The sequence below is a fragment of the Thunnus thynnus genome, chromosome 10 (genome assembly GCF_963924715.1).
Source record: "Thunnus thynnus chromosome 10, fThuThy2.1, whole genome shotgun sequence".
NCBI lineage: Eukaryota > Metazoa > Chordata > Actinopteri > Scombriformes > Scombridae > Thunnus > Thunnus thynnus.
The window spans coordinates 7,621,436-7,635,993 of NC_089526.1; the positions used below are offsets into that span (position 1 = coordinate 7,621,436).

Consider the following 14,558-nt stretch of genomic DNA (forward strand, 5'->3'; position numbering starts at 1 on the left):
CACAGTAGTACGTAAGCAGTTAAGCGGTGACACAAACAGCGGTATGTGAAACCCGCTCTGTTATTTTCATCATTAATCATCATTCCTATGCTACTGCAAGACACATTCCCACAGACTTGTGATAGAGGCTTATCTTTTAAAAGCATACCGTTGCAAATAAATCAAAAATGTTCGCACAGAAAAGAGATGGGCTTATGATGTTCCATTTAGGGAACAAAAGAGGCAAAGATAAAGGTGTTAATATTTCACAGATTGAATGGACTGTGTGAGTGTTATCTCAGAGTTCCTGAATTTGAGTTTACTTTACATAGTCATTTATTTATCAAAGGTCACAAGACAAACAGGAGATACGTATTCAACAACTAACCCAATTTTTACTGTAAAAATATTAAATGTATGAAAATGTATATGGATAAGAGGACTTAAACTAGATTTGACATCTAAACATGGTAGTAACTGTTAAGTTCAATGTCAATAACACAGCTTTACAGTATTTGCTGGTAAACAGAACCTGGTTGTTACTCATTAAAACACGTGATCCAACCATTTGTTTCTAAAGCTTTCATACTGTATACATGCTATATACAGGACCCCATTGTGTCCTGTGACCTTCTTTGGTGTGTGTTTAGTCCACTCAGCTCAGAGGACAGCTTTCTGAGGAAGTGCTGGTCTGTCTGCAGAAGAGAGGTTAGAGGTGGCGTTAGGAGGCTTTGTCACTTCCTCAAACAAAGCAGAATTATGTGATGTGTGATAGCAACACTTTGACCAACACTCTTAGTTGAGACACACATTAAAAGGAGAACCTATATTGTAAGTCAAATAGTAGAACATAAAATATTGCCTCTAAAGGTTATTATATTTTTGGAATTGTTACATTTTTTTTATAAAGGAGATCAATGAACTTATCGAAACGTTTAAATTTCAGATGTACAGGCAAAGGTCATGATATATCTTCAGGTTTTTTATTATTCTGCCACATGATATGATCTACTACTTTCTACCTCTGCCTCAAAACATCAAATGGCATTACGACAAACAAACATTTCTAACAAAGAAGAGGAACAGTTAAGGGAGAAAGACATGTTACAAAAAAAGAAACCTCACCCAGAAGAACTCAAGAAGTGAAAACACTCAAACAGGAAGAAACAACAGCAAGCCAGCAAACTAAGGTTCCACTTTTAAGGCACATGGACTGTACTGTACCAGTCTGCTAGTTTATCAGATAGCTTATTAGCCAATTCTGTCAAAGACTAGATATTGGCCAGGTCAGCATTTTTTTTTTATTTCACGTGGTGACTTGCAAAATTGTTCCGATGTAATAAGACTGGTGTTGGGGTATTTTACACGCACAGTTTCAGGAATGTCAGTCTGTAATACCTGCAGTAACACTCACTCACTCTGCAGTTTCAGAAACTGTCCCACCCTGCCACGCCTATACTGATAGGGGGTGGGGGGGGGAACTCAAAATATGTGATGTCTCATTTCTAAGAGAATGAAAATGGTCAAATGTATCAACTTTTTAAAAATACTGACATAACACTAAGATCACATTTTATCAGTTTGGAGACTACGGCATTAATAATATATCTGTTCAAAGATCCTTACCGTGAAAATGCATTTATATAAAGGCAACTAAATGATTAATGTAAACATAATAGGCCTGCACACATCACCCCGCAGTCAGGACTTCTAGTTTTATTATATTTTACTCAATTATATCCCTATTTATTTATTTTAAACTTTATTCAGCCATGATTTTTTTCTATGCAGCCACGCCCATTGGATGACGCCAAAAACACTTGACCGACACCTAGGACTGTAAGACAAGGAGAAGACAACAAGAAGTTACGGCGCATTTAGAAACTGTGTTTAACCATATTTTTCCCTCAGTCTTTGTTTCGTACATTGTGTACTGCTACAGAAAAACAATTCGCCATATGTTTGTTTTGTCTTTTTAATCATTGTCCTCCTATTATTTTCTGTAACACGTTGCCTGTAAGAGTTAGCTTCCGAGGAACACATGGATGACGACACTGTCTCATCCTACTGTTTCAGTCTCAGAACAAAATAAGGATGCAGGCGAAGCCGAAACTTAAGGGTCGTGATTTCTCACGTTGAGAGCCAGATATAAATATATCGAGGACTCAGTAAGAGGTGAGTATGACAGGTTAGGGAAACTTAAGTTGTGCTTTGAGTGATTTTACTTTCCTATCAATGTGAAGAGTTAGCAAAAAGCTAAGTTTCGCGGCTTGTCATTACGTCTGTTGTTTATGTTGTTACATGGAGTGCAGTTTTACTTAGGTTTTGTGTTAGTTTTCAGATGGGATTCGCTGTTTTGAAAGTACTTACCTTTCACTACTTGCCTTTAAACTTTGTTGACAGGAGCTGTATGTACTGTATGTTTAGTTTCATTCATTTTTCACGTATGTCATGTCTGCTCTTGAATGTCACAAATAACCTCTGGAACCATTATCGTTTTTAATCAGTCTTTGTACACAGTTGAGATAGGCTCAAATGACTTAACTAATTTTTTAAAATATACTTTTTTGTTGAGTGTGAGTTTCTTTTATCAGTGGTGGAAAACTCCTTTATCTGCAATATAAAATACTCCAGTTGTAGAGGGTTTAACAGAGTATCTGCAGGTCTTGACAAGTCTTATTGATCTAAGATTTCCTCCATAAAAAGGCTTTAGGAGATATTTAAAAGTCTTCAATATTTTTTCTAGCCTGCCATAGACAGTAATGTAAGTTATAAAATGTTTTTTATGTGATGTGACTTTGACAGTGAAACAGGTGTTAAATTGCATTCTATGTGGTGTTAAAAATGTCTCAAATTTAACTTGGTCAAGTCTGCAGAAACCCTGCTGCAAATTATTATGTTGGATATACAATATTTCTAGATAGTTTAGTAAATGTACTTCGTTACTTTTCACTTATTTTTCGTACAGTTAAGTATTTACAATAACCCTCAGTTCCCTATGCACATTTTACACTAAACTACCAACGTCCTGAAAAACCCTTTCTTGTTTTATACAGAAATATACTTTATATTATCTGTAAGGATAACACAATTTTGTATGTTTTGTCTCTTAGATGCTTCTATTCATTTCCCTGCTGATCATCTGTGTGCCACTGGGGGGCGACACCTCAACAATCAGCTGCTACAACGACCAAGGAGATGCTGTTGATTGGTAATTCACTAATAACAAGCATATACACTTTATGGCTTATTTTTAATCTGTTATAAGTTCTAGAAATCTGAAACAATAACTTGAAAAATCAGTTTAGTAATAGTCCAGTCATGCAGTGCTGGACACAAAAACAGTCCGTCTTCTGTTGCTGCTTACAGTGTAAAATCACCTACTGGAGGCTCTCCTCTAATATCTCCGTTTCTCAAGTTGTTTCAGTCACACCTTCACAGATGTCCTCCTCCTGCTGTCCCTTGATTTGACTTTTCATTCTCTGTCTTTCTCAGGTTCTATGTGTACAAGCTGCCTAAAGAACATGGCGGAAAAGCTCCCATAAAGGGTGAAAAGTATTTACTGATGAACAAAGGGGGTGAAGGATGGACTGATGGGAAGTACACAGTGAACGACACAGCAGGAGCCCTGGGCAGGACGGTCGGACAACTGTACTCACAAGGAAAGGTCCGCTTCGGTCACATGTCTTTTTGTCTGTAACGTGAGCTCAGTTTTGTTCCTCTGAGAATTAGAGTTAATTTTAAAGTCACGGGGAGAGTTCTTCTATATGTGATTCAGAGCTGCATCCTAAAATTACCACATAGTCCTCAGTTCCTTTTTATTCATGTATGAAATATGTGCAAGCCACACCAAAGCCAACATCTTTTTTTTTTTCCTAACAGCCAGAACTTCACTTTTTATTTGACATCTCTCTAAAATGTAAATATCCTTTTAATGATTTTTCCTGTTGGAAATCAAAGACATCACACTGGCTCTGCCTCTAAAATTACTAATATTTACTTAAAAACTGTATAATTTATATAGGACATATACAAAATTATATTTTCTTGTTATTAATATAGATTTCTCTTCATTTCTCTTTCTAGTATTTGTTTATGTATTTGGATCCTCATTAGCTTCAGCCATAAAGTGGTTGCAAATCTTCCTAGGGGTGTTAATGTTAGGATTTCTTTGCATATGTTTCCCTCCGATATCCACAGTGAAAACACAACTATACTGTTGCCCAAGAAACATCAGTATTAAATACGTTTCCTCAAAGCAGATGCATTTTATTTTTGCCTCCTTCTGCTTTTTTGCTGCAGTCACAACACTTCAGTTATTTATGCAACAATACTGTTTCTTTCAAAAGAAGTGTTTCTGTTATAACAACTGACATTAACAGATAAGCATAAGAAACTGAGAATGAGAACTGAAATTTACTTTTTCGTTTAAATGCAGTTTGTGTTTCCGTCCCCCAGCAGTTGTGGTAAATATATCAGAGTAATTTCAACATGTATATGCTTCTGCTGTTTCATTTTTTACCCTAAGTGCATGTGTGCTTTTTTTTGAGTGAGTAGTATGTGTCCATGTGTAATGGTGTTTTTTCTATATCCACAAAATCTCTACCCTTTTTTTACAGAACAAAGAGGTAGCCTATATCCTGTACAATGACCAGCCGCCACTCAAGGACGTTGGTGACAGATGGGTGGACAACAGTGGAAGCAGAGGGGGGCACACGAAAGGTGAACGCCAGAACAGTCTAGCTATAATGCTCGCAAAGCCCTGCAAGCCCTATTTAAGGAGCAAATGCTTCATACATCCCACAACAGTGTATGAATAGACTGAGGAGCACTTGTACATTTAAGCAAATTTGACATTAAATCTCATATTATGGATCAAAATGAACAAGCATAGTTGAATTTATTTCGTTTTGGTTTGAATATCCACTTCTGCTCCTCAGGTGTCGTGCTACTGGATAAAAATCAAGGCTTCTGGTTGGTCCACAGCACCCCTCACTTTCCCCCCGTGCAACAAGCAGGGGAATATTCTTACCCCGGCAGCGGCGTGAACAACGGGCAAAACTTCATCTGCGTTACGTACCCGCTTGACCGCTTCCAGACCATCGGTAAGACTGGAGTTCTGCCATATGGCCGTGTAGCTCAGGCAGAGTCGTTATCAAAATGCAGTTAACACTTTATGAGCATGTTTAAATGGATTATGGTATTCGATTACAGTTATTAGAGTTGGGAGGAGAAGAACCAGACAATTGATGATTTTCATACCCCTTCTGTCTGCCATAATATCATTATGACTAAATATGCTTTAATTGACCAGTAATTGAGGAATTCCTCTTCAAACTCACATCTATATAAGTGAAAAAGGTCATTCATTGCTCAATATATTTAAAATTCTAGTTATCTAAAATGCTGCTATTATAAAATTACAAACAACATATATGGGTTTGCTGATATATTAGGCCTCTTTATTAGGGTTTCATGTGTAATATCAGACAAATGATGTAATCCCCAGCCAATATAATGAAAGTTCTTCAGTGAAGACAAATATAAAACCTGTCGAGACGTATAATGTATTAAAGTGTTTCCCTGTCATTGATTGGTGGGTCACCTTGCCTTTAATAGCTGCAAAGTGTAAAAAAAAAAAGACGCTGAGTGAGTGAGTTTCAGTAAAGAGTCTCTTGAGGTTGTAAATGTTGTTTCTAAGGCTTTTCCATCCTGATAAAAATATTATAATTCTTCTGAAATACTACATATTTGTCATTTTACATTTTAAGATGTTGTGTGGTCTGTGTAGCTGTTAAATGATCTTTTATACGGGCTGTTTCATTTTGAAAGGGAACTCCTCTGTCATTATCGTCTTGTCATCTCCCAGTTACTTAATAATCCAGTCAGGTTTGACACAACAACAACAACAACCCCTATCCAAGATAATCAGAGTAAACAGGTGTCATCTCCATGTCACCGAGCTGCGTCTGCAGTTCCCTGGCAGACCCAGCAGTTGGCACAGTTGCTATGGCAGTGCCTGGGGTAATGTAATTAGACTGAGGTATGTAACCATAGAGATATTGGCCCTCACACTGCGGCAAGCATTTGGTCCGTCGGTTTCTGTGGGATGTTGAGAGTGTGACAGTGTCCAGGGTTACGTGGATAAACTGTGCATAAATGTTTTGTCAAATAGCAGAAGGTGATCCTTTTTTAGTTCTGATTATGTTTCATTCTGGAGCACCCTGCTGCATAAATCTGCACGTTAACGAGATTGGACATCACTATAACTAAAATTTTTATTTCATAGTTCATAAATACTTCCTATCCATTATGTATATTGCCAGAAAAATCTTCTTGTTTATGTTGTAACAAGTGTTTAATGCATTGAGTTAGTGCTTAATCAATACAATTTTAATGATTAATTAAACATTTTGCTTATATTCACTCATAAACCAAAGTACTGGATAAATTAGAATTTTAACTTGATAATGCTGCTAGATGAAAACTCACCAAAGTGATTGCAATTCATCCTGAAGGGGACATGAACTTGTCTAATTTGACTAAAACTTAAAAATGTCAACCTGCTGGTGGCGCTAGAGGGAGAGTCGAGGATCACTAAAGTCAGTCGGATTCACCCTCTTAGCACCATGAATGTCTGTCCATAAGGTTATGGCAGTTCATCAAATAGTACTTGAGATATTTCAATCTGGACCCAAGTGGTGGACCGACAGACAAGGTCACATTGAACTAGAAGCACGCCGCTATCATGCCTAAATGACAAACATTCACTGGTTCCAGCTTCTTAAATGTTCTTAAATGTTATCTCTATTTTATATCAGTAAAAACGGAATATGTTTTGAGTTTTGGACATCGGTTGGACAAAACAAGCAATTTGAAGATCACCTTGGGTAATTTTTCACTATTTAGTAACAATTTATAGATTCAACAGTCAACTTATCATGCAAGTAATGGAAATATTAATCTGTAATAAAAAAGTAATGTAGACTAATGAAGCTCGTGATGTGTTTGAGTTCAGCATTTCCACAGTTTTCTACAACCAGCAACAAATTTTGTAATGGTTTTTGAATGAGGCCAATAAAGGAACAACTTGCATATGGTAATGCATACTTCAAAAAGGTAATCTATACTGTTTATTAGCATTTCTGAGAATATTTTGCAGCTTTTCTTTCCCCTGATAACTGACCGAATGTAGAAAACATTAATGTCCTGTTATAAGTCTAAAACACAAGTAGAAAACATCAGGTTATGTTGTCGGTCTCAGAATCAAAGAGCAAGGACTTCTTTCTAGAGCTGAAATTTTGTACCAAGGGGGCAGAGAGAAAAGGTTTTTCCCTACGTATGTACGGAAGTAGAAATGAATAAGGGAAGGTTGAAGGAAAAGATGGAAAATAACTCAAATCACACTTAACATGATATGATTTAACCCTTTTCCAGAGGTGGATTTTTGTTGTTGCAGGCCTGTGCCTTCCATTGTCCCTTTGCTATGTCTGTATGCCTCTGCACCAATGTCACCATGACAGTTCTATTCATTTACTGTACTTAATGAATAAAGTGACTCTGATTCTGGATTGCCGTTAGCAGTGTTTGCCTTAAATCTAATTTGTTTTGCACCACAGGAGAGCAGCTGCAGATCAATCAGCCTAATGTGTACGACTGCGATGTCCCTGAGTCCTTGGCGTCCCTGGTGCCTGCGCTGGCTGCTGTTTGTAAGAAAAAACATCCGTCCGGTCTCATCTTTCCACATGTCAAAACTGTGTCCAATCGCAGCGTGACCCTGACCTCAAAGGATGGCACCAACTTCATCAGCTTTGCCAAAGGATCTTCGTTTAACAATGGTACGACTTCGGAGAAATGAAAGCAATTTAAAGTTTGCTCTGGTAGCGGTTCACCTTGTCTGAGCATCACCTTCAGGTTCTGAAGCTTCACCTTCAGTCTAATGCCTAATTGTCTAATTTATTTATTTATATTTTGCACTTATTTTCATATTGCCTTGTGTTTCTTTTCTTAATGCCTGTTATGTTTTATATAAAGCATTTAGAATTGTTGTTGTTGAAAGGTGTTATGCAAATATCACTTTTTGTAGTTTTTATGTGACCTAAATTATTATAACAGCATGCAGACAGTTTAAAAATAACAAAAACATGTTCTCATCCGTCCTCCCTCTCTTGCTTCATCAGACCTGTACCACTCCTGGGTAGCGCCCACCCTCCAGTCAAACCTCCTGGTCCAGTTCTGGGTTCGCTCCACCGGCATCCTCCCCTCCGACTGCTCGCGGGGCTGGCATGTCCTGGACATCCAGTCCATCTCCCCGGGGCAGACGTTCACTTTCAAGACCAGCCAAGACCACTCCAAGTGGGCAGTCAGCACCAAGGCGGCTGGGTCGGGGGCAGGAGGAGGCTGGGTGTGTGTGGGAGACATTAACCGGAACGAGGCGGAGGAGAAGCGAGGCGGCGGCACGGTGTGTCTGCGGGATCCGGTGGTGTGGAATGCTTACCGAACAGCGGCGCTTGAGTGTGAGGCGTGTGGAGGAGGAACAATCAAGTGCTGACAGCCTGCTGTAGGTCAACTGGGATTGAGGCAAAATGCCATAATGAGTTGATAATCATGAGATAATGTCAGATATGTGATTATTGTTTTATGATATTTGGTACACTCACTGTATATATTTCTATTAATGTCTGCTGAAATCTAATTGAAATGAATCATGTTTACCATTTTAAAGTAATTTGAATTTTCTAACTTCGTGTTCATCTTACTGCTTGTTCAGAATGATTATTGGCTGTTATCAAGCACTGTTAAATCCTCCTCTCGAAATTTAATGCATGCTGAACAATGCTGAAAGAGGACAAGTAGTGAATTCTGACAGGAAGCGGCGGGGTTTACAGGAAATATAGTGTTAATTTTAGAGATACAAGTGTCATTGTTTTTTTAAGAGAAAGCACCGGTTCAAGTATCTTCAAAGGGACTTGGTACTGTTTTAACTGAAACTGAAGAGACACTGGTGCAAACTTGTGAGTGCTGCTTTAGCAACTTAACCACTCAGTGTGAGGGAGCGTGTCAAGGAAAAATGTATGACAATGAGTTTTATGGAATTGTAAATGTACGAACAAAATGGGAATAATTGCACTATGTAACAATCAATGCACACAAACACACTGACAAACACACATTTCACCGACAATATTAAATTACAGACGCTGACAACATTCAGGTATGAGGAATGCTTTTAATACTTTGTGTTTCATGAGTGTTTGTGTTATTAACTGAGTGTCTGCTACTCAAATGTGCTTTTCTGACAAATCCAGAATGATTTTTTTTTTTTTTTTTGTTATGTGCCTCAGATGTTAGAATGTCACATTTCCACATACATGCATACATTCATTCTTATATTGGCAGCTTTTATGCTATGATTTTGCTTGAAGATAAAGATGCTGGCTATCTTGAATCTGAATAAACTGTATTGACATATATTCCCCTTGCTTTGTTTGCTTGAGTTATTTTCAGAGGATACTCAGCAGTATGGACAATATATGTCTGTATTGAACGTGGAATATGTTACAGCACATCAGTCAAAAACAATGGAATTCATATAAAAGTAAATTTATTACCACAAAAATAGGACATCCTGTATGTAGTGCATAAATAGCTTTGATGTGAGACTACACAGCGCTGTGGGTGACTGCATTTTCTCCACGCATACACCCATGCGTGTTTGTATAATGTATACATTCTAATGCAAACATGGAAAAGGTAAGCACCCTGTAGAGAAAGGCACTAAAACAATCAGTAGCATAGCATAATGCTAGCACACGTCATCTATTATTACCCAGAATCCTCTCCCTGGTCCTGTCGTGCTCATGCCTCAGCCAGTAAGGAGGCCTCACCAGCGATGAGCAGGTACAGTACAACCAGGGGTCACAAGACTTTGTCAAAGTTGAGACTTATTTCAAAGAGGTTGTGTGTTTTAAAGTTACACCGAAGTTATCATGTTAATTGAAAACATGAAGTTGGAACTGAGGCTTTGCATTGTATGTAAACAGCAGTGAAGATGTATCCTGCTGAACTGCTGGAAAATCTGCATACATCAAGTTTAGCTTATGCTCTGTTGAAAAGTTGACTTGAGACTTGGAAAACCTTAAAACCAATAATGATGGCATATTTTGGGGGATTTTCCTTACTGTTTTACAGGGCTTTGGTACTAATAAAACTATGCAAAGCCACAAGTTTTAAGTGTGCTCCAAGTTGCTTTTAAAGCTGCAAAAATCAATTTTCGGCCACTAGGGGGCAGAAGAAATCAACATTTTTTATCGCCTTTGTTTTGGCTTGTTAGTGAACAGGAAGAGGATTTATCTAGAGTTGAATTTCTGTCCATCTGATAAAATAAGTACATGTCACTCTCCCTTAAGTTCTAGTTTGGTATCTAGCAACTCGTAATGAAAATATCTGGCTCTCTCACCAACTGTGCACTAACTGTGTGTCTGCTGGTTGTTGCTGGAAAAGTATACAGCAGTTTTATCAGAACTTTTTTGCAGAAAAAAACAGCTGCTGCTAGAAACAGGGTTGACAACAGCTTGAAAACTAACAAAAGTATATTTTTGGGCTGTAAAACCAAAACAATGAGCTTAAAAGCTCTGTAGAGCTGCAGAGTTGATAATTCTCAGAGGGTTTGTCCTTACGAGTAACCCCTTTCACATTATGAAGAGTTACTAAATTAAATGCAATATAAAAACTTAAGTTTATGCAACTTTAAGTTTATGCTGAAATGAGTATCTGCTTGAGTTGAAGCTGAAATAATCATTCCCACTGTAGGCAGGTGCTGGCCTGTTTAAAGTGAAAATCTTGCAGGTATTTGATGCATTTTTCCTTAATGAATTAGTTACTTGACAATTCAGACACATGGATCCTAGAGCTCCTTACCAGTGTAAACACAATCTTGACATCATACAGACGTACAAAATATATAAATATATACAAAACATATATATGTCTCATTTGACAGGTTCCAGTGTTTTGCTACAATGATGCACTTTCTTTGTGTCTTCCAGGTGTGTGCTGTTGACAAGAACCAGATCAGATTAGATTAGATTTCATTAAGCTTCTCCCCAAAAAACACAGCCCTAAATCCTTCATCTTGGGTGATCACAAAAGCAAGTTCTTTCCAATTAAACATCTTTTTACATCTTTTTACATTTGGAAACGTTACTCACGACTGAGACATACAACAACATTGGATTTCCCCATCGGCTGTTAGAAATTAAAACAGATCTTATTCATTGAGTTGGAATGAAAAAAATGCATCAAGTGCTACCTGACTGGGACTCAAGAGCCAGCACCAAAAGCACTCACTTAAAGGCTTCCTTTGCTCTTCCTCCAGGTGTAAATTAGTAATGCATACTGTTTGGAAAAAGAGGAAAACTGATACTGTTCTTCAGCAGCAGGCGGCTCTGGTGTGCACTGCAGGGCAGCAGGAGGTCTGAAATGTCCGACAAACTCTGCTATATGCAGTTGTACATTAAAGAGACTTGGTCTTGGTGTTTTGGTAGAACAGGGTTGGTGGGAGAATGGGAGAAAGGCATGTGTATATTTTTTGTTTTGCGCAGAGAAGGCCACATTTACAGTTTGTGAGAGCTCACACTGCAATAATGTCAGGACTAAATATCCATCACTGTGGACAAAGCTGCGCCGAGGAAAAATCTGATGTCAAAATAGAGTCCTGACCAGTCTCCTCCCCTTCGCCTTGATTCGCGGGAAAGTGGCGCTTGTCTCTGTGCTGATTGGCTGTGAGCCAAGAGGAGGGTTCCCACCTTTCCTTCTCAACAGGAAGTCAACACTAGATGATGTCATGGCGTAGAAGACGTTTCCTGTAGCAGGGATGACCAGTTCTGCATTAAGAGGAGAAGAAAGACAAATAAACACATGAAAATTCAATAGAGCTTTACAAAAGCTGCTGCACTGATACCATCAGTTCTCTAAAGCTGACAATACATGGAGTGCCCTGGTGGCCAAGAGGTTAAGGCGCCAACAATGAACTAAAACATTCCCAACTCGCATTTGGATCAGGGCCTTTATTGCTCTTTCTCTCGTTGTTTCCTGCAATTTCTCTACTGTTACTATCTACTAAAGATATAAAATGCTCATAAATAAGCTGACAATGTATAAAAGATGTGATTAGTCTGTGGTGTTCTGTGTCTTTTAGGAGTTGTGATCAACTGTTGAAATATAGTTTTTGGTGTTTTCTACAAGTACAAACCACTAAGAGAGCACATACCTTTGCTGAGTTACTTTTGTTATTTTAATAATAAAAAATGTTCTTCTCATTAAAAAAGTACAGTAGTTTGTGAAAAAATCCTGAAAATGTTCAAAAATGCCCCATCTTATAATATTAAGAAATTCTGATGAAAAATCTTTGGATATGCAACAAAAAGTAACCACTTACTCCTTTAAAACTGGCTTTACTTTCAACCAAATTTCAATGAAATCCATAAAAAAGCATTTCAGATATTCTGCTAACAAGGGCCAATGTTCAAGGTTCATTTTAATTGTCAATATACAATTCAGGATTGTACAATGACATTCAGTTGTAGCCCCCTCCATGCTACACACATAGACAATATAATTACAAATACAATAGAATAAAACAAACGAACTGGACCAAAATGATTACTCTCTTGGCAAAGGTAATGATTTTCTCCCTGTATGACTGCTTAAAGTCAAGTGCAAAATGGTGAGTGTAAAAAAAAAAAGCCTGTGCTTCACTAATACCTGGTGTTAACCACAATTTTGGATTTAGATAGCTGCAAATTATATATCACAATCTCAAGATGATGTCAGTTTTGTCCCCATCTGGATGAGATAAATGCACCACCAAATGATAAAACTAGTCCAAAAATACATTTCCAGTAGAGTTTTTTTGGACAGCGGATTATTCTTTAAAAAATGTTCTTTTGCTGCAACTGCGAGAACATCTTTACCTTTTCCTTCAGGCAGAAGTTGGATCAGCTCATATCTGGATGCCTGTTTGGGGTCCTGATTGTGCTTTTCTAAGGCAGAGCTGATCACAGTGGGGGTCTTATCATTGCTCGTAACCTGAGAGGAGAGAGAAGAATAACAATGACACAAGGACAGCTTGATTTGCACTAATGATATACTGGGCCCATCGTTTCCCGAGGATCTGATCCTGATGACTATCATTACGGGATCCGTGCGGATAAGAAGAAAGGATGTAAGTGCAGCATGTCTCGGATAATTTGGGACATAACATTCTCTACAATCTCGCCGCTGTAAATTAGAATAATACAGCTCAGGGTAGTACCAGTATGCTTCGGTACAGGTTTCCATCTTGCAGGTCCATCCGTATCCTGATGATTCGCATGTCCGGCCCCGAACCCTTGGTGTTACTGGGGGGGTTGTTGCCGCAGGAGGCCGATCGGCGATGTGATTTTGTTGGAGTGGATGGAGTCAACGTGGCAGGGGTAGAGTCGTTGGGTGGAGGAGATGTGTCAACATCCAAACAGGACACAGACGGAGATCTCATATGCTGCAATGAAAATAACAGTAATTATGATGGTGATCCAAGGACCAAGAACAAAAGATGTGGTTGTTTTTCTAAAATATTTAATAGATTTAGACTACAGCAAAAAAAGAGTCACTCCTTCATACAGTATCATACTAGTACCAAGCTAATACTGTATAATATAATTGCAGGGTTGGCCCGAAGGTATTTGTAATAGGATGTTACCTTTGTGAGTTTTGAGAGCAGGTTATTGACAGGGGAGGGGAAGTCAAACAGGCTGTCACTGTCACCAGCCAGGCTGGTCCGGGAGGTACTCAGGCTGTCAACACATGAAAATACACAAACATATTCATTTCAGGACTGCAACTTATGGTTATTTTCATTATGGATCAATCACATTTAATGAAATTGTTCGATTAATTGTTTAGTCTACAAATGTAGTCCAATAGAGTGAAAAATGCACAAAGTGGTATCTTCAAATTGCTTGTTTTGTGGGACCATCAGTCCAAAACCCAAAGATATTCATTAGATGTTCATTAGACTCTTCCTGTCTGGTAAACCTCCACATCTTTCAAACTCACCCCCTCACTCAGCTCCTACAGTATGTGCATGTTTGTGAGCTCAGCATTACTTACTCTCCGCACTGTGTAATGATGACTGTTGGGGCAAGGCCACGGGGGCTTGGTTCACCAGGTGCTTCTATTTCATTGGACAATCTATAACTGAAATAGACATCATAGGAGTTTAAAATTCAAAATCTTCCATCTTCCAAGAGCAGAAAATCAACATTGCTCTTGTCAAGAGAATGAATGTCTTTACACTAAACATTTTATTTTAAGTCAATAACTGAGTGAAAACTTTTGAACATTTACCTTTCCTCCTCTGTTAGTGTAGGTACACTGTGATACCACTGTGTGAAGCTCTCATCAGCAGTGAAAACACAGTTTTTGCAGGAAGACTGCAGGAGCCGGATTTGAGCTAAAACCTCAAATTCCTGTTAACAAAAAACTGTATCACCACAATGTTTCATAACAGAAAAGGGCAACCGTGTTGGCTGATCAAG

General features: G+C 38.3%; 2 protein-coding genes across 3 annotated transcripts in view; one reads left to right on the top strand and one right to left on the bottom strand.

Moving 5' to 3' along the window:
• Window positions 1-1,853: 1,853 nt before the first annotated feature.
• dnase2 (deoxyribonuclease II, lysosomal) lies at window positions 1,854-9,452 on the top strand. The gene is made up of 7 exons (XM_067600692.1): window positions 1,854-2,154; window positions 3,093-3,190; window positions 3,475-3,646; window positions 4,599-4,701; window positions 4,920-5,084; window positions 7,599-7,817; window positions 8,160-9,452. Exons 2-7 carry the CDS (start codon window positions 3,093-3,095, stop codon window positions 8,528-8,530), a joined length of 1,128 nt encoding a protein of 375 aa, XP_067456793.1. The 5' UTR covers window positions 1,854-2,154; the 3' UTR covers window positions 8,531-9,452.
• Window positions 9,266-14,558, bottom strand: part of rgl2 (ral guanine nucleotide dissociation stimulator-like 2) — a 31,310-nt gene continuing 26,017 nt past the window's right edge. For both annotated transcript variants that reach the window (XM_067600689.1, XM_067600690.1), the window contains 6 exons: window positions 14,368-14,489; window positions 14,131-14,217; window positions 13,721-13,814; window positions 13,295-13,519; window positions 12,954-13,068; window positions 9,266-11,864 (listed from right to left, as the gene is read on the bottom strand). In XM_067600689.1, coding sequence (XP_067456790.1) covers window positions 11,683-11,864; window positions 12,954-13,068; window positions 13,295-13,519; window positions 13,721-13,814; window positions 14,131-14,217; window positions 14,368-14,489 — 825 coding nt within the window. In that variant the 3' untranslated portion in view covers window positions 9,266-11,682. The remainder of the gene's footprint in view (window positions 11,865-12,953; window positions 13,069-13,294; window positions 13,520-13,720; window positions 13,815-14,130; window positions 14,218-14,367; window positions 14,490-14,558) is intronic.